The sequence below is a fragment of the Triplophysa rosa genome, linkage group LG10 (assembly GCF_024868665.1).
Source record: "Triplophysa rosa linkage group LG10, Trosa_1v2, whole genome shotgun sequence".
Taxonomy (NCBI): domain Eukaryota; kingdom Metazoa; phylum Chordata; class Actinopteri; order Cypriniformes; family Nemacheilidae; genus Triplophysa; species Triplophysa rosa.
Genome location: NC_079899.1, coordinates 18,254,026 through 18,274,925, shown reverse-complemented (window position 1 = coordinate 18,274,925; position 20,900 = coordinate 18,254,026). Strand labels below are relative to the sequence as shown.

At 39.2% G+C, this 20,900-nt stretch overlaps 1 protein-coding gene across 2 annotated transcripts in view; it reads left to right on the top strand.

Moving 5' to 3' along the window:
• ttc27 (tetratricopeptide repeat domain 27) overlaps positions 1 to 20,900 on the top strand; it is a 74,940-nt gene that overhangs the window by 14,386 nt on the left and 39,654 nt on the right. For both annotated transcript variants that reach the window (XM_057344256.1, XM_057344257.1), the window contains exons 6-9: positions 2,743 to 2,907; positions 3,058 to 3,197; positions 6,250 to 6,362; positions 8,365 to 8,431. In XM_057344256.1, the coding sequence (XP_057200239.1) occupies positions 2,743 to 2,907; positions 3,058 to 3,197; positions 6,250 to 6,362; positions 8,365 to 8,431 (485 nt within the window). The remainder of the gene's footprint in view (positions 1 to 2,742; positions 2,908 to 3,057; positions 3,198 to 6,249; positions 6,363 to 8,364; positions 8,432 to 20,900) is intronic.

The window sequence follows — 20,900 nt, the reverse complement described above, 5'->3', positions numbered from 1 at the left end:
CTGCGTAGATATTTTTAACTTGTCTTCTCTTCTGCAGCTCGGCCACTTCTTGTCTCATCCACACCTTGACCACGTATCATCTTGTCTCATCCACATCTGATCTCGTCAACTTTTTATCTTGCCTCGTCTCGTCTACTTTTTGTCTCATCCACTTTTCATTTTGTCTTGTTCTGTGTCGTATCAACCACGTCTTGTCTTATCCCTGTCTCCTCTCTTCTCCTCTCTTCTCCTCTCTTCTCCTCTCTTCTCCTCCTGTCTAGTGCACTTGTCGTGTCCTCTCGTCTCATCCACTTTTCAATCTGCTACTATCACACTTGTTTTTCTCCTTCACTTTCTTGAACACTTCTCTTTCTCCTTTACATCTCCTTTTTCATTCACTTCTTATTTTTCTCCTCTCCTTCTCTTTCTCCTTCACCTCTTCTTTCTCCTTCACCTCTTCTTTCTTTCTCCTTCACCCCTCCTTCTCTTGCTCTCCTTTACTTTTTTTTCTCCTCTACTTCTCTTTCTCCTTCACCTCTCTTTCTCATTCACTTCTTTTTTTTCTCCTCTCCTTCTCTTTTTCCTTCACCTCTCCTTGTCTGTCTTCTCTTTCTCCTTCACTTTTCTTTCTCCTTCACTTCTCTGTTTTCTTCTTCTTTCTCCTTCACCTCTCCTTCTCTTTCTTCTCTTTCTCATTCACTTCTTCCTTTTTTCCTCTACTTCTCTTTCTCCTTCACCTCTCCTTCTCTTTCTTCTTTCTCATTCACTTCTTCCTTTTCTCCTCTCCTCCTCTTTCTCCTTCACCTCTCCTTCTCTTTCTTCTTTCTCATTCACTTCTTCCTTTTCACCTCTCCTCCTCTTTCTCCTTCACCTCTCCTTCTCTTTCTCCTTCACCTCTCCTCCTCTTTCTCCTTCACCTCTCCTTCTCTTTCTTCTTTCTCATTCACTTCTTCCTTTTCTCCTCTCCTCCTCTTTCTCCTTCACCTCTCCTTCTCTTTCTTCTTTCTCATTCACTTCTTTTCTCCTCTCCTCCTCTTTCTCCTTCACCTCTCCTCCTCTTTCTCCTTCACCTCTCCTCCTCTTTCTCCTTCACCTCTCCTTCTCTTTCTTCTTTCTCATTCACTTCTTCCTTTTTTCCTTTACTTCTCTTTCTCCTTCACTTTTCTTTCTCCTTCACTTCTCCTTTTTCTCCTCCATTCTCCTTCACCTCTTTCTTTCTCCTTCGGTTCTTCTTTCTCCTTCACCTCTCCTTCTCTTTCTTCTCTTTCTCCTTCTTCTTCCTCTTCTCTTTTACTTCTCTTTCTCCTTCTTCTTCCTCTTCTCCTTCACCTCTCCTTCTCTTTCTCCTCCTCATCGTCTTCCTTTTCTCCATCTCTTTCTCCTCCTCCTTTTCTTTTTTCCTCACTTCTCCTTCTCATTTTCCTTGTTTTTGTTCTCTTTCATTGCACAAAGGTGGTATTTCACTTTACAGCCGTGTTCAAGCTTAACCACAAGATGAGATTTCAATAGCTTTTATGCATCAAGCAAATTTGTCTGGGCAGTTTCATTCTTATTTATAACCGACTTTAGGTCAATGAAGCATTTTATGAGTTGGTAAATAATAAAGGTGAATTATATTTTAATCAGCGTTTACATTCAATAAGTTACATGGGTGAGTGGATATTGGACTGGGTCTTTCATCATTGTGGTTAATAAATGTCACGCCTACATTGGGATTTTACTGGACCAAAGATGATTTAAACACAGGTTTGTAGGTGACTGCTTTCCCCAGGATTAGTATGGAACATATGTGCTGGTGGCTTTTAATATTCAGTGGTAAAGGATTAGATTGAGTATTCAGAGAAGCACCGGCTCTGGTTTTGTGAATGAAAGTGCTGTTATCTGAACCGGTGACTCATAGCTTTAACTTTCTACAAATCCTGTCAGTATTCTCGTCCTGTAGGCAGAGACATTTGTTCTTTAATGACAGGCTTTTGTAACATTTCACGACATTTAAAGACGTGACATTGAAATGTAGGCTGCATTTAAAAATTAGGATTTAATCTGTTCTAGCCCGAGCATCCTAGAGGCTGGCATTTTTGACACATGAAGGATATAACAATTTTGTTAACGTGAGGAAATTATTCGTGAAACATGCTTTCATGAAGTAAAGGAGAGACACATTCTTATCCTCACATAGGTAGAGCGTGACTCGCTTGTAAATGGTTTGCAATGTTGTCAGCATTTGCAATTAAATGTGCTGCTTTTGAGTGCTAAATGAGCTTTAATCTTCATGGCATGGGCTTTAAAATGCTGCGATCATCACAGAACGCGCTGAAGGTCATTGCCGGCATATGCATGGAGCTTTATGAAGATCTCTTAGCATTAAAATTTACATGTTGACAGTCGATGCTCATGCTGCAGATTCATGTAAATAATTTAGAATGTAGGAAGGTATTATGTAACAGAATTGCAACAATATTGAAATGCAAACAAATAGCCCCGCCCCAATTTTTTACAGACAACTCATTATATCTATGTACTATGAACTGATTTTGTGCAGTAAGACAAAAGTGTAGAGACAAAATAAAATAAGATACAGGCTTTTTCCTGTGCAGTGAAACCGTATGTCTGTGTTTGATGAATTAGAAATATTTCTCATATCTGGGTGTATATCTTCAAATGTTCGCTTGTTTTCTGCTATAGCCACCATATGTGCATATAACAAATGTCCAAACACAGATGGTGATTTTAATGCCTTTGGTTGTTCCCCTGTTTTTGTAGTGTGTAAATGCGAGGAGTTGTTCAACAACATCACACACCGGAATCTGGCCATTCAGTTCCACCTGGAGTGCAGTTACACCTGCCTGACCTACTATGAGTATCACAGGGCCAAACAACACTTGCAGATGGCCCGAGATCTATTAGCACTGGACATAAACATGACAGGTGGGTAATGCAACGAGAAGACGGATGATGGTCTTGTGCAGCTTATTGAAGGATGGATAAACAGCAAGCAATACATACAGTGATGGAAGTCATTGGAAGCATGAATGATGAGAAGGTGTGAATAAACAAACGTTTGTCTGTCTTTCTCAGGTGCGCTAGGAAAAAGAACCCGTTTTCAAGAGAACTTTCTTGCTCAGCTTATCTTGGATGTGAAGCGGAAGGATAGCTCACCTATTCTTGAATCCCGGAGTCCGTCACTTGCACCGACACCCAAAGAACTCTTACCAAAGGTACATGCAGGGTCTAGATTTAACTTTATGATTTAAATGACAGATGAATTGAGATGATTTAACAGCTATTAATGCTTTGTGGAATTTGATTTATTCACGTGGCTTTCCATGTCATGGGGTCATGGGGTCGAACCCAGAGATTGCACATACTAAGAAACCAATGCATAGTAAAAGGCAATTTAAGTCGCTTTGGATAAAAGCGTCTGCCAAATGCATAAATGTAAATTTAGCACCTGCTTGAGAAACCTTTAGAAACCTTTCGATTTTGTTCCTTGCATTTTCATCTTGATGGCTCTTCAGGCACCAAGACTTTAAGTGAACAGTTTATAAATCATTTGAATTGTTGGCTGTATTTTCAGTTTGATGATAGAAATGTTTAACATAGAAAAACAGATAAAAAGCTCTGCTTAACCAACAATTAACTTCGTTGTAAAGGTAGATAATATTTGTTTGCCTGCCATTTTGAGTCCCGGGTAAATAAAATACACACTACACTCTTTGGGGCAAGAACAGTGCTTTGCTTATCCCATCCATCAGGGGGCGACGTTTATTCTTGGGTTTCCAGCTCACATGACATTGAGCTGCAGTGAAGGTCGTGAAAGATATATCTTATGCAGATTTCTATCTGTCCCTCTCTCTCTCTGTCCTGTCTCTCTCCTCTCACCCTAAAGCAGTGCTTTACTGTTATTGCACGTTGTTGGAGGGCTGTTGAGTTTTATCTCGTGTTTGGATGATCTGTGCACTGGTACCGCTGCGTCTGGTTTTATCTGCTTCGGCTGGAAAATTACAAATTGGGGACAGACAAAGATTTTATGGAAAATTCCGGACGTTATCGCTGTCGCTTTTCTCTTGGCCTCGGTTTATGTGTTGCGGCCATAGAAAAGTCTAATAAACCATTTTTTTCCTAGGATGGCTTCAGTTTTTGGATTAAATGTGATAAGATCAGTATTGCTTACAAACACTGAGCGGAATGCCACGGATATTGTATTTTTGTGTGAGGGTATCCATGTTGAATGAATACAGTGTGCTTTTATTTCAAATTAATAAAATCGAATTCATTCCTTTGCTTTGTAGAACAAAAAACAAAAGCACAGCAACACTGTGACTGTAGTCGGGAGCCACCTGAATGTACGTTTAGAGCTTGTATTTATTTGAGAAAGTGGTCAGGACTAACTTGTGTATATTTCCAGGAATAGGTCACAAATAGTTTCTCTCGCCCTTGCTAAATGACACGGGGTATATGGGGTGCGGGATGATGGTGATGATGTCATCGGGGTCAGTGAGTAATGACAGAAGTCAGGTTTTTCATGCCGCTGTTTATAGCACACATAACCCTCAGGTTGAGCTCACAGTATGACTGTCTTGGGAAAGAAGTTTATGGGTAGGAGTTTTTAAAATAAGTGCCTGCTGCTCTGAGACATTAGATTTAGGGGGTGTTGTTCAAAAACATCCAGATGCAGTGTAGGTCTTGACTTTTTTCATTTAATCATGTAGAGCGAGGCCCTGACAAAACAGAGCGTGTTACACCAACAAACATTGACTAGCAATTAAAAATAGCATGAAGGAACCCAAGAACAAGACATGTATGAAAAGCCTCTCACGCAAAAATAAACATTCTGTCATTTATTCACGCTCATGTCATTCAACTATGTGGAACTAGGGGTGTAACGATACACTCAGCTCACGATTCGGTACATATCTCGATATTTTGAATAAAATTTAAAAATGAAACTGAAATTCAAATAACATTATAACATAATTTATTTTTGAAATATTAACAATTTCAGTAATTTATTTTGTTGCAAATACAACTTAATAAAGAATTTTAACATTTTAAGGCTTAACTGAAATTAGAATTAAGATTTTGATTTAGTTTTAGTCATAGTCTTTTGGCTAAAATGCAATTTAGTTTTAGTCATCCCAATTTATCATAGTTAGTCTATTTCGAGTCGATGAAATCTACATTATATTTGTCTACTAAAATCTATTGGATTAACTCATTTAATTGGTGTAATTAAATGTCCCATTCAAAGATTTAACGGTTTCGACATAATTTACTTTACCTTGGAATTAAATTATACCACGTCATTACCTTTATTTTTCAGAAAAGTTCAGTAACTACTGGATATGCATTGTTGTAACATAGAGAATATTAGACCATGAACGACATGTAGCAGTTCATTCAGTCTCATTTTGACTCAATTGACTCGTTCGTTCAGTGAAGGGCGTGTTCATTCAGTACATTCAACCAATGAAACGCTCTGTCAGAGCTCACTCTCAAGCGCTATTGGCTCTTGTCTCTTTGAAGCTGCGCTGTCTTTGCTTGAGACAGTAATGAATGAGAAAAATCTTTCAAAAAGACATATTACATGAACTGTATTACATTTCTTCAATCATGCAGATCACATACTTGTTTTTTAGCATGTCATTCGATCTTTTAATCTACAGTACGACTCACTTCATCGCTTCTCTGATCGGAACATCGCTGGTTTCTTTTGGCTTACTTTATGTTGCATATCACGTTATGCAGCAGCTCACGTTAGCGGATAAATTAACATTGGCATTTAAAAACGTCTGTGCTGCCTTCGTAATGAGTTTCGGGGTGACTCGCCTGCAGTCACGCTTCAAGTTTGCTGTGTTTTAACGGCGATTGTGAAGGAAAATTTGACGCTTTGTAAACCACTTAGAGACAGATTGTGTCTTGTGCTTCTCTCTCTACCGCATATGTGAGATAAGCACACGTGACGTGATGGCGCAGAGTAGGTAGTGTCTTGACCGTTGAACGAATAGAATTAAACTTATCGTAAAATATCCCCATCTCTCTACGATGCGCATCGTAACATTTTTGCATCGCAAAATATCGTAAAACATAGTATCGTTACACCCCTATGTGGAACACAAAAGATGTTTTGAGAAATGTTTTGTCCATACAATGGAAGTTAATAAGGGCCAGTGTTGTTTGGTTACCAATTAATTAATTTGTCATACTTAGCATTTCTGCAGTCTGTTACGATCTGCTCAGCTTCTCACGTGTGTGTGTGTGTGTGTGTAGGATCATCAGCTGAGTGATGACACAGTCCTGAACCAGATTAACCTGGCAGACCCTTCTGAACACCAGCTCCCCGATCTCACCGCAGAGGAACAGGCTCTTGTACTGGCAGTATGGTGAGTGTCTGTAAATCAATGCATCAGCAGTCTATCACTATGAATGTGTCCTGAATGAAGTGTGGCTGTAGTAACTGTGATACTGTATGTGATGTGTGATGTGCTTTGTTTTTGTCTGAAGTTGATTCACGGCACTTGTGTTTTAGAGTCGACGCTCCTACATTTTTTTTTTATGTTTTTTATATCCTAATAAACTGATGCCGCATGTATTTGGATTTTCTTTTAGTTTTGTGCACGTGTGAATTGGCTGATGGGAAGGAAATCTCTGCAAATTTTGTGGCGTTAAGACTTCACTTTTATGGAAGTTTGAAATATTTCAGAGGAATGAAATATCCAAGAGTTGTTCCATTTTTGCCAGAAAAATATTTTTTAGTGTGTGCGTGTGTCTCCTGGTTTTGTGACACATTTTTATAGACTGTTTTAAGAGGTCTACCTTGTGCATGTGATATTGAACATACTTCTGAAAATCAGGTTGTCAAAAGCACATGCCAGAAGGTTTTATGAGTATTGCTTGAACAGGTCCTCTGGCAGAAATGTGCTTCGAAATTTATTCATGAAAACACCTCTCAAAAATGGTCTTCTCATTGTCTCCTAATCCTTAAAGTGATAGTTCACCCAAAAATAACAATTCTGTCATCGTTTACTCGCCCTTTTGTCATTTCAAACCTGTATGACTTTCTTCCGCAGAACGCAGAAGACGACATTTTGAAGAATGTTGTTAACTGGACCCCATTCACTTGCATTGATTTTGTGTCCATACGATAGAAGTGAATGGAGGGTCCAGTGCTGTTCGGTTACCAACTTTCTTCAAAATATCTTCTTTTGTGTTCTGCGGAAGATAGAAAGTCATAAAGGTTTGAAATGACAACAGTGAGTAAATGAGTAAATGATGACAGAATTCTCATTTTTGGGTGAACTATCACTTTAAAATACTAGAGCTACTAAAACTAATCTTAGTTTCTGACTTTTAAAGCCGCATCCAGTGTAGCTCAACATTAATCATTTTAGTGATGTGTAAATCATTGTTATTGCACAGTTGTTGCTTTTTTGAAAGGCTTGTTTTATCTTGCCAACTTGGCTTTGAAGTGCTGCGTCAGGCGTCTCCAACCTCCCCTTCCACAAGCTGCAGAAATAGTTTTTGTGCCCGAGTGTGCATTGTTACTTGGCCTTTTCTTCCTGAATGAAAAGCGGATGGTCATCCACCCCCGTATTAACCCTGGAGAGAAGGCGGACAGACAGGCGGGGGTTCTCCAACTTTCTAATTAGCTTTGTACCAGACTGCTCACCCTGTTGTCGAGAGGTTGTCGTCCTGCGGGGTCGGCTGCTACAAGACAAATTGCAGGCGTGGAATAATTAGCTGGGCGTAGTTATGCAGGCCAGAGACCTTAATTGGGCTGCGTGATGGTTGAAGGTGAATTATGGGCCGTCGAGCACAGCCGCACGTCGGTTTAACTGGGTTTTGTCGGAATGCAAATAGCCTGCCGTATGTTTATTGGTTCTGGCTAACATGTAGAACTGTGCAAATGAGATAGTGAGAGTTTGGCAGGGGAAAGTAGGTGAAGTCACCTGCAATATTGGGCTAATAGTTCCAGCGATGAGATTAAATGATTCGATTAATAAAAGCGCAGAATGACGGTTTAGCTGGGCAACCTTATTTTTTCCTCCTGTGACTATTTTGTTTTAGTACATGTTGGGTGAATCTCATGATGAAATGATTATTGTGCATGAAGAAAATTAGGCCTATGTTTAGCACCTCTTTACTTTATTTTATATGTATCCTCCTTAAAATTTCCACATTCATCCAATGTGTCTGTTAGTTAGAGATGCCTGGAAGCCAATGTATTGTGTCTTTATTTATTTAAAGCAGAGCTTTGCAATTTATTAATATATCTACTGTATACAGTATATAGACATGCTTTTACTGTATGTATAACAAAACCATGCCTCCGATTTTTATCGTTCTGTGCTTTTACATTTTAACTGATTTGAATCTGCTTTGCAGCATAGACTTTCAGAAGAATAATCCGGTTCACAAGTTAAATGATGAAGAGCTCCTGGCCTTCACAACGGTAAGACGCTCTCACACTCTTCATCTGTTCTCCTGTGTAATTTATTTTATACTGTTCTTAAAAATACAGTTTCTCTCCATCAAACGGTTGACTTCTATGCTGACGGTGTTAAACCAACATAAATTCTTCACATTCATTCATGCTCTGTCCTCACTTCTGCCTGTTCTCTGCTCATAAAGAGGCGATTTGTTCGTGCGCGTCGGCCAGTTCTGGTCAAATCCAGCACATTGTTGAAGACAGGAATTTTATTATATTCACGGGTCTTTCAAATTTTCAGACAGCGCAGTACTTTGACAACCAGTGTGTGATTGACAGGCGGGTTGAAAACCGTTCAGCTCATTCATCTTACAGGACAGAGAAAAGCTGTTGAATGTCTAAATGTGCAGTAGTTTGCTTTTTGCGCACTCGTTATTTCAGTGGCTTTTACTTAAGTTTGAGGCTTACATGCGCTACAACAGATTTAACTCACATTTTTGCATTTAATGCTTTTTTGGTGCTTGCAGTGCATTCAGGTACAGCCATGGAATAAATTAAGAGGCCTTTTCAAAGACCATTTTCAGTTTTTCTGAATTTACTATTTATAGGTATGTGTTAGGTAAAATGATTATTTTTTTGTTCTGTGAACTATTGACAATATTTCTCCCAAATTTTGCTTTTATTTGCAAAAATGGAGAAACAGGTCAAAATAACAGAAATGATGCGGTGTATTTTTTAGACCTCAAATACTGCAAAGAAAACAAGTTCATATTCACTTTTTAGCAGTACAACAGTAATACTTGTATATAGGAAAAGTATTAAAAAAATTTTTTTATCACAGTTTTCATGTGTCTTTCACATTGCTGTTGAATGACTTTGTCACTCCTGAGGTTTGATTTTGTTGAAATTCAACAGACACTGGACTGGAATGGCCACAATTCATCTAGAAATGCTGAATAAATGAAAATTTGGAATGGTTTCTTAATTTTTTCCGTGGCTGTACATTATACCTTGGAATTGAACCTGTAATCTGATGCAGTTAGGCTACAGAAACATCAAGTCTCACGACTTCTTGTCACAAACAAATTTGTGAAGGCACCCATGTTGTCTACTTTGATAAGCCACTTCCTGTTAATTGAATTAGTCATAAAGCCACATACATACATTTTTTTTTATCTTAAGAATATCCCAGAAATTAAACTGTAAAACTGCGGTGTTATTATCAGCCAAAGCCCCTAGGCCAAGACATTTTATATGAATGGTCACGAGCTGAACGCAACACTGTCTGCATGTCACAATCTGCTGGGAACATCATTCTTAACAAGCGGCAAATTTGCATACAAAGAGTTTTTAAATCCGCAACCTGTGCTCACTAACATCTTTAATTATTCATAGACTCTTATTGCTGAGGAGAGTTGTGGGAGATTTATATCATCTTACAAATGAATAACTGCATAATCAACCAGAATAGAGTCAAACACAATAACACCACTAATCGCCTCTTACCAAAAGGTAATATGGTGTCGCCATGGTGATTCTATGTGATTATACATGAAACTACTGCATAGTTTTAGAATTGATGAGACTGTGGGTTGCCTTAACGGCTACTTTGCCAATCGGGTTTAAAGAGAGAGTTCACCCAAAATGAAAATTCTTTCATATTTACTCCCCCTCATGACTTTCCTTATTCTGCAGAACACAAAAGATATTTTGTAAACCGTTGGACACCAAACAACATTTCGCCGCTGTCCTTCTGAAACCTCAGATGTCCAAATTTGCTGTTTTTCAGAAAATGGAAAAAAAATCAGAACTATTTAAATGGTTAAATACTGCGTTGTCAAAGTTGACAAGCACTGTATATTGTTTAGATGTTTGCAAAACCCAGTTACAAACATAATATATGACTGATAATATTGAAACAAACAGTTTTGGGACACTTTGGACTCCCATTGTAATTTTCCTTACTATGGAAGTCATTGATGTAACAGAACTGAAAAACATTCTTAAAACATTGCTAACATTCTTCCAAATATCTTCCTTTGTGTTTAGCAGAACAAAGGAATCTATACAGGTTTGGAAAAACTTGGGTGAGTAAATGACAGAATTTTCATTTTTGTGTGAACTATCCCTTTAAGTTCTATTATATGGACACAAGACCAGTAAGATATTCGTGTACATGTTATGAACGGTGAATACAGAATTTTTAATTTTAGGTGAATTGTCCCTTTAAAGGCGGGGTAACCGATTTCCGAATTACGCTTAGACAACTGAGTCGGGCCGAGTACTAGGGCTGTTGCGATAAACCGACGATAAATATCATGTGATTTATGCACAGCTTTTGAGTGAAGTACGGAAAATGCAGCTGCATCCGAAAGCCAGAGGGCGCTCTCGTGCGGAAACTCCAAATACGCACTGCAGAAGAAGACCATAACACGTTCTAGAATCTAGGAAATGCCTATGGACATCTTTTTATTACTGTTACTCAAGCCTCATCAGGTATTTTTATGATAATAAAGTATGTTTATAATGATCATGTTTGACGGGTGTTGCTTTTTCAAATGCACATTATAAGCGACCCAAGCTTGGGATAAATTATCGTGCAGCCCTACCGAGTACCAAAACAACCTTGTAGCCAGTCAGCAGTAAGGTGCACAGGACTGACATTAGCCGAGCCGAGCTCTGACGAAAGCGAAAGATGGGGGTAGGGGTGTGTTTGTTTTGGTGATTTGAACATCAACAACGGCTAAGAGAAATCGGACACCTCGCCTTTAAGGAAGTGATGAATAATTAGGCTGGTCTTGGATTTGTGTGACCTCATTTGGATGTTTCAAGCAAACAGGACTTTTTCTGTCACTACCTCTCCAGCCATATTTTCCTTAGACAAACTGTAACGAGTCTCCTGTTCTTCCTGCTACGGCCGGCCAGCGGGTGTGGCTAGGAGACTCATCAAGCAAACAATGTCCACCTGTTCTTCCTTCTATAAAGCTTTGGTTTTGTTGGCGTGGGGTTGCTGGCTCCCGCTTGTCCTGTATTTGATTTGGTTTTGTTATTCATGTAAGACTTGGTTCTGTCTGATGCGTTGACGTCATGTGTCAGCCAGAAATTGTTTTGGATTCTGTTGGTTTTTTGTTTTACTTATTATTCTATTCATGTTAATAAATATTTTTTGTTGCAACTACACCAACCTGACTATATCCTCCATTCATTTGTTACGGCTTTGAGCCGTTCGTGACACAAACACAAAAACTCATCTCGTCTGGTTTCTCTTCCGGCCCACAGTTTAAATATCTCCGTTCTTTCAGCAGCTCGTGACTGATGCTGTTTAAAGTTCAGATCCAGGGCTGATGTTTCAACTTGTTCTCTTCTAGTGTTGTTTTGTTCTGTTCTAATTTATACTTGGGTTACTGCCCTGCCCGTCTTCGCGGAGTCTGAATCCATTTGCATTCATTAGAAGTTCCCTTTCTCATGCTCGCCGAGGACCAGAGCTGATACCCGCTTGATAGCTTTATATGTACGAGCGACAGAGCGATTCCATCGTTCTCCTGTATTAAACTGCGTCCACTCCTCTCTCCAGACTCTCTAGTGTCTTGAAATGAAGTCCGTTTTTTGAGTGTTGTTTTTGTGTTATGGCCAATTGCATTTTTCCCCAAAGTATTAAGTGTCTTTCTCAGACAGCTTCGACCTTGAGGACATGTTGGTGTGCGCACGCACCTGTTCTCACGGCTGCCGAGATGTTGGTGGTCTTACCATGACGTTAATTCCTTCTAATCAACACTTTGAGATCGCAAAGCAATCGAGAACACAATTTGATGCGGTGCTTTGGGTTTTCATCCGCAGAGGGTTTGAACGCGTCTGCCAGGTGTTGGCAAACATTTCAAAGCCACCTCGAATGTACGTGTCAACACCCAACCCAAAGACGTCGGCACAAGTGGTGCCAGGCTGAGGCAGATGGACTCTTCAGTTTAGGTTTGTTTGAGGCGAGATGCTACAATTGACAGAACCAAAGCAGTATGATGCATTCAAAATAAAAATCTAACAGGTAGGAGAAGGAAAAATGCATCTGACCCAGAGGTTTGCGTCATACTCTGTAAAAGCAGTCAGAGTCAAGTCCCTCTGGAAAAATAATCTACACCAAGCATGGAGTTCAAACAGCAGTGTTTCTGACACTGAGGAAGCTCTGCTTGCTGGATGAACTCTGTATCGAGTCCATTTTTGAGCAGGTTGGGAATGGTACTAGTGGGGCAGAATGGGTGCGCTGGACGGGGGCGTCTTCTGAACGCGTTCTGTTGAAATCCACTTTATGCTGTTTGTTTGAAGTCCCGGAGACCCCAGTGGTATGAGTTTAGAATTAATAGGCATTGTGTAATTTGATTTTTATTCGCTCTTTATTTGTTTTTCTGATATAATGAAAACCCAGTATGCAGATATCATTGAAACATGAGCTCTTTTTAAATGGAAAATAGGAATGTGCTCTTTTAGAAATTACATTTAAGAGATTTTTATCTGTTCTCGTACATTGCTGCTGTTTGGGTTTCTTTGACTGCTAGGAGTGGACTTTTCCAGTAGTTGTAGTACTTATAATCAAAAAAAAATTCTGGATTACATTAGATCATCCTAGGTTTAGATACGAGTATTTTAGATTAAGATAAAGCATAGCTTTCATGATTTCTTTTTGCAGTGTGAAGTTATATTTACATCCAGAGTTACTTGAAGTGCGTTAAAGGTGCTGTGTGTAATATTTAGGAGGATCTATTGACAGAAATACAATCTAATATACTATATACTAATAGGTGTATAAAGACCTTGCATAATGAAGCGTTATGTGTTTATTACCTCAGAATGAGCTATTTCTATCTACGTACACCACAGGTCACCTTACATTGAATTCGCCATTTTGTTTCTACAGTAGCCCTAAACGGACAAACTGTTCCACAGAGCGTTGCATAAATGCGCGTTATCTCCTTTAGCAAAGAAGCAAAAACGCAACATCTTTGTCCTTTGAGAGCTGCCGTAGTGCTTTGAAAGGGGGGGTGAGGGGTGGAGTGAGCCATTGGTTGCAATTCGCAACCTCACTGCTAGATGCCGCTAAATTCTCCACATTGCTCCTTTACAATGTTTTTTATATGTTTATTAAACTTTTACAATATGAAAAGATTATAAGCATAGTAGTAAACGGAACAATACCCCCTTACCCATCCACCCACACATTATAATATTAATGTTAAAAATAAGAGATGGGAATCTTTACTTTTTCATTATTTTTGTTTTTAATAATTACAAAGGGTTTCTCAGACATTTTCTCCGTAAATGAGTCGGTCTAAATTATGAATTTGTAGTCGTGCACTAAGTGGGTCATTTTTGGGTGGGGTTATTCCGTGAGATTTCAACACCACGCTGAAATAGAAAAACATACTCGCCTCATCAGTAGTCTGGAGGTGCTTGGGTATTTTTTTTTAAAACTCTGTGCTATTAAACTCCCTCAATGTCATTTCTGGATGTTCCATTTTACAGAGCTTCATATTTAAATGCATGCGCTATACAGGGTTTTCCTATTTAACCTGCCTTCTACTGCTGGAGCCAGCCAAGAATAACCAGCGAGATGGAGCGTAACGAGGGGTGGGGACTATCATTTGTATGGCAGGATTATTTATTTTCTTCTTTCTCAAAATTAAGTCTTTTCAGAGGCAGGGAAGGGAATGCGTTCGGGCTGATTTAGCACTTCTGTAGAAACAGCAGGGAATACTTTCGTAGCCCTGCCATTTAAAGCTGCGAGTGCTCTTTCTTTCTCCTGTCTTTTTGGTTTTGTCCAAAAGCTTATCTCTGTATCTCATTGTGAGCACTGCTGAAACGTCCCTCAGCGAGGATGGATGACATCTGCTGGCGAATTCCTTCCTTCTGGTTTTATTGATCGAGAGTTATCGATTGACCTCGATACCGTTGTACGTACAGGCGGTAATGATTGTATTGAATGAATGATTCCTATAGTCCAGACAGAAGCCGATAAATCATTTGGAACGTATTTGTCATTGTTCATTACCACAATCTGTTGGACATCAATAGGCATTTGCTGTATCATTTACTATCCCATATTGACTAATGTTTATATCCTTACAAAAATCAATGTGATGCCACTTTTGGCCGCATTCCCAGATGCATATTAGGACCAGTGCTGGATTACACTGGATTAATTGGAAAATTTATGATTGAACTGATGATTGAACCTTGTCCAAATCCTAGTGAGATGCAGATTTGATGGTTTTATGTAGACGGCTTGCTTAAGATGCTTATGTTTTGGAACAGCTGTTGTGTTGGGATTGTATTTATTAGTACTGTAATGTTGTTGGTAGCTCAATTGGAACGGTTTTGAAACTGAGCGCATGTATTTGATCGGGTCCAAGAAAGCATGTTTTTGAACAAATATTGAGGTATTATAAGAGATGCCTTTTTTGGAGTATTGTATCATTTGTAGGCATAACTTTAAGATGTGAGAAGTTTTCCTCAGATTTAAGAAGACATCTGTCTTATTAGAGTGCTTGATCCCGCCTGACGACCGCTGGCCTTGGAGATGGGAAAAGTAACATCATTCGCATCAAAATTCCCCCTCATATCTGCCAAACCTGCTTCGATTTCAAAGAGCTCCCTGTTCGAGATGAATCATAGGGTTGTAAGACTCTTCTGGTCTGATCTGTGCTCTTCGTGATGTCACAGGTTGTAACATCTCCCCCGGCTGCCATCGGGCTCAACACCTCTGGGCAGTTTGCTCTTCCTCTATCCCAGAATTCTTTGCTGTCAGCACTTTCCCCTCCGCTGTTTTGCCCACTGGGCCACAAGCGGTCATCTCCAGGGTGTGGTGTATGAGCTTGTGTCAGCGCTTTATTTTCCAATAACTGAACCCCCATCATTCCCTCTGGGGGAGGTATCTCAATCACTCTTACACCAGCGATGTAGAGATGGCGTTATGTATGTAATACGAGCTTGTGTTTGTTTGGTTGGATCGGTCGTTTCCTCACTATGATACCCTTGAGGCCAGCGCTTATGTTGATCTCACCGATGATCTCTGGCCAAGGGCAGCGCATTATTGGCTGCATTGTGTGCCCAAGTGCACTTCAGCGGGGTGTGACCTAATGTGCTCTTCCAGGCCAGTGTCCACTGTGAGATCGAAAGTGAACACCTGCATTTTTACTCGTAAATCTTTTACAGAGCTGGGCGTTCCGAGGGAAAATGCCAGGTTTGCACATTTTGAGAATATTTCAGTCAACAGAGGCTAATTTGAGCCTGGACCTCAAAGGGTGGTCTGGTTTTGTAATGATGATGTAATTTTTACGGATTTGGGTTGGAATGAAATCTGTCATCGCTGGGTTTCTCCTCTAAGGTGCTGCCAGACAAGAGAGCCTTCAGTTTTCACCAGACATGTATAGACCGCTTTGAAAGATGTAAACACTGGTCCAAAGGCACTTCCGGTTTCTTTCCGGTTATTTATTTATTATATTTAGGGCTGCAGCTATCGATTGTTTTAGTAATCGAGTATTCTACAGATTTTTCCATCGATTAATCGGGTATTCGGATAATAAGTACTTTTTCTTTATTAAAGAGCAATACTAAATATACAAGAGAAAATAATACGGGTCTCTTAAAATGAAAAATTTTAAGAAATTATAAAATGTTTTAGAAAAATTAACATATTTATTGCTGAAATTGCATACAATAATATCTGTGAAAACTAAACCCATTTAGTACATTCCATTGCCATATTACATTCAAAATGCAATATAGGCCTAATACAAATGTATAAATAAGAAACATTAATAAAAATAGAAAGAATAATTTCAAAGGTAAACAACTAACTTCAGCTTAAGCATGATGCATTTAGTTTATCTAAATTAGTTTTAGTTTCTTTTTTTTACTATTAAATAGTAATATATTTGTCCGCATAAAAATACTGAGTTAACCGGACTTTTATTTTGGCAGGTCGTCGGAATACGCTTATTTTTTAGTGTGTTAGCTTCACTCAGTAAAATGTTCTGAAATAAACTCTCAGAGCAACTCTGGAGATGAAGTTCATGTGTTCATGTCCTCATAAAGCACAGACGCAGACAAATTCATGAGCATCACGCGTGTAGCACGTTAAACTGTGCAGTTCATTCACTCAGATGACGTGTAAATAACAGGATTCGGCATCCACTAGTCCACATCTAGTTTTATGGACTCAAGTTTCACTCGGAAAATAGACTAAAACTAAGTAAAATAGCAGTTCACCATTTCAATAAGCTATCACTTATTTATCAGCATGAGAAACACGTGTGAGCGTGTGAACAGACGAAAATGCGTGTGTCTCACGGTGAATGCGGGAGACTTGAGAGCCCTGTAACATGAATAGAGTTTAGCGGGCTGTGCGTCAGTAATAAGGGTCCGTGGGGAAACGCAGTGCTCAGTGTGTACTGTACTTAAATGGATTAAGCGAGGCTTCGAGGCAACAAAAATTGCCTCAATGATTTTTTGTATTCGAATTACTCGAGGAATCGTTTCAGCCCTAATTATATTCATTTTTTAATCTTGCATGTATAATAAAATCTTGACGACATTCGGTTGATATTTTTATTCAGTTTAAATGCTCTGTTGGTTGTATTTGTTCAAACGTTTGTGCAGTGTTACAAAACTGAAACGGGAAGTTCTTCTGAACCAGTGTTTATGTCTTCCGTCTATAGAGATATTCTGCTTGGTGTTTTGTAAACCACGCAAACCACGTTCAATATTATTTGTGGAACAATAAAAATGTAATGTGTGATTTTTCATAAGCTCATTCAGGTTGTATTTTTGTCTACTGAAAATAGCCATTAAATCTCCAGATGGTAGTTTGTGTGGTTGCAATAGAGGATGGGCGAGATGAGCTTGAAGTAACGTGAAAAACATCACAGAGATATATGGGTGAGTTTCCTCCACTGACCTTTCAGATTTAAGGGTTTGAGGATTAGACGTTAATGAGACACTTTCTCATGAAATGCGCACCTGGCTGTCATTTAATTTGTTTTTCCTCGTGCCTCTGTTTGGAGAGAGTTTTGCTTCCACTGTAGTTATGCTATTCTCCACATGACTGATTCATTGCCTCTAGTTTTAATTTACACCTGCGTATTTCCAGCCTTTGTTTTTCTCGTTGATCATAATAAATTCTTATCGGTTAATTCAGGTTTTCCTGTCAGCCTTACCTTCTTCATATCTGCAATCTGCCGTCGCTGGTCTCCACTGGCTGGTTGTGTGTGCAGGCATCTTTCCAGTCTACACGTGGATCCAGGAATCTGCAGGCTGGTTAGATGGTTGTCACGTGCCCAGCAAACATCACAGTAGTGCTTTATATCTTCAGAAATGTTAGTTTTTTTTATACAGTTTCTTGGCCAGTTTATGGTATATTTAAATGCAAACAAGAGAGCTCTTAGCAGTGGTCCAACATTGATTTGTTTACCATGACTCCCAGAGAAATGACCATCGCCCCTGTGGAATTTCTTGTAATGCCGAAACCATCCAGAAGATCATAAATGTCGTAGAAAGTATGTTTTGCTTTACAAAGTGCAGCACGTCCCTCTGGCACAGGAGTCACAGATTTATAACACAGTCACCGAGGGAGAAATGAGCAGCTCCTTGGTTTTTGTGGGCCTGTTGCTTGTCAGGTAGTGTAATGTTTTCAAAACTGTTGTTGGTTCCTAAGACAGAAAAAAATATTCCTGATCGGAGGATTTTATATATGTACTATTCTTATATTTGGTACTTTGAACATACAATGCTATCAGAATTGACCAGATTCATGTATGACAACATAGCTTAGTTTCATACCCTTGTAGGGGTCCATGGGTCAAAAATATACAGATTAAAAGTCTAGTGTGTTTTTGGAGGATCTATTGGTAGAAATGCAATATAATACACATAGCTGTGTTTTCTGAGGTGCATAAAGACCTTACATAATGAACCTTTGAACCTTATTATTTATTACTCTACAGAGTGCGTTTCGTAAATACGTTATCTCCATAAGCGAAAACGTGACAACATCTTTGTCCTGTGTCAGCCACCGTAGTGCTTCGCAAGGGAGGGGTGGAGTGAACCGTTGGTTGGAATTCACAACCATTTTAAGATTTTTTTAGTGATTTAGTAATATTTGGACGGAATGGTTGTCTTTTAACAGGATCGTTTTGTTAATCGTTTGGGGTGGCTGGCTCTTTGTTTCCTAAAAAGCACTTGCTGAAATCAGAGTTGCACAGACATGCGTTGGCTAAAGTTACAGTATCTTACTGGCTCATGGGTGGTTTTTAGTAGGAACCGCCAGTTTGTGCTGTACATCAGTTCTCAGATGTGTTTGGAAAGTGGAACCGCTCTTATTGAAAGCAGGTCAGACGCTGGGGTTCATTTATAGTCCTTGCGCTTATGTGCCTGTCTTGACATAAATCTACTAGTTTTACAGGAGCCTAATGACCTTAACAGAGTCAAGGCTCTTCACTTACATCTCTAAATAAATGCATGTGGATGTTGGGCATGCTTTACTCTGAGATCAAGTCATTGTCTTTTATAAAAATGATTTTGTTCCTTTTGGTCTCTCACTGGTATTTCTATTAGAACACAAAGTAGAGACGAAATTGGTTACACCTTTCATTCATCTTCAGAGAAAACGTATGCAGTATTTTGCTTGAGAGGACAATGCTGTCTGTTCATTTCACATGAGCTGCCCTGACACTTGAAAGATTTTACATGGTTCAGTTCTCGCTGGTCAACCGGCACCACAAGAGTCGGACGGCTTACATGTCAACTCGACTTTTATCAGGGACATTCAAACCTCACAATAAGTGATCCTTCCCAACCCAGACCCTTTCCATCGATTCTGTTGTTTTGCTCAGGGGACAGACTGAGGACTTGCTGTGTGCCACCACTGGACAGCACAGTTTCGTGCTGATTTACAAATTGAATTCCTGGTCCAAATCTTGCTTATTAATCCAGGTAAAATTACAAGAGAAGAAAAAGAGATCAGAATCAACAACATGGAAAGAAGGATTAAACTATCCATGCGCTCATTTTTCATGAAGTCATCGGTGACATATGACAGTGTTTTATTTACTGACAGTTTGACAATATGCTAAAATGAATCACCTCGCAGTTGCGTGGCATCATACTTGGACCGCCTTTTTCACAATCAAATTTGAACTTTAAAGATAAATATCGGAGCTCTATGAGCTAATGTCTGACATTTAGTTATTCAGGGAACCTTGACTCCACATGACCAGAAGTACAAGATTGTAGCCCTTTGGGTGTTTTGTTTTGTTCACTCACCTCACAGACCTCATGTCAGTAAAACCCAGTAGCTCTGCTAATGCTAACACTCTGGCTTCTCTTTATCAACACCTCTCTTGTAATGAGACGTTGCACAGGATTGCATTAGTAATCTGACAGCAAAAGACTATCTACCCAGGCTCTTAGCGAGGCTTTCCCAGTCGAGTGTGCCAGCTGGTTCATGATAAAATGATAGGATGTCCTTTTCAACAGAAGATACTCTCCAACCTTGAATCTGCTGGATGCTTAGATCATCTGTTTGGCGAACCAACTTTACGTCAAAGTGCTTCCTGAACGGGTTTAGGAAGTGACATTGACGCAAGTTTCCATAGTGACCGTTTCCCAGGGGTCACTTGCATCAATTCTGTGAGGGAAGGAATAACAGCAACGTTACATTTTTGGAACTTTTTCTGTCAGTTAAATTTTTATTCATTGCTTAAATTACTACATTCATTTTTGTTCACTCACGTCAGATAAGAAAATACGTTTTCCTAGAAACATATCCACACCTAAAATACATGAGATGAATTTGACTTGAATAAACGTTAAGTATTTTATGGGTTGGAGGTCACATACTAAATGTTCTAGATTTCTTGGAAAGGCTCGGTCTACATGGCAATCCAGTATTAAAGGATTAAGTGTCTTGTGCAAAAATGGTTTCATCATATTTAATGGGTTGTGTAAGCATTCTGCTTTTGTGTCTCAAGAGGGATTCAGTATTGAAGTAATCACCAACCAGTACGCAATGATATAATATTTATTCTGCAACACATTAAATGACATCATATACCATTATAGAAGACTATGGGCACTAGTTTTCGGGTAGTAATAGGAGGTATGCTGAATGTGCATAATGTTTTATATTGCTGGTGGTTTTGTTGCAATATATAGGGTATATAGGGCCTTTTACGTAAAAACAGCTCTTTATCTAATGAAGCACATACAAAAAACCTGAATCAGATGCGATTAAAACCTGTTTTCCTGTTTCTGCATGTGACGTTTTGCCTAAAGCCTATTACTGCATGTGAAAGAAGGCAAAGACTGATGTTCTATTAGGTGAATTTCTTATCAGTTTAGATCTGAATATATATAAAGCTTTATGCTCCACAAAAAGAGCCTGAAGTCTTTTATCATTCTCTGAAATTAGGACGTTTTGCTCTCTCTCTCTCTCTCTCTCTCTCTCTCT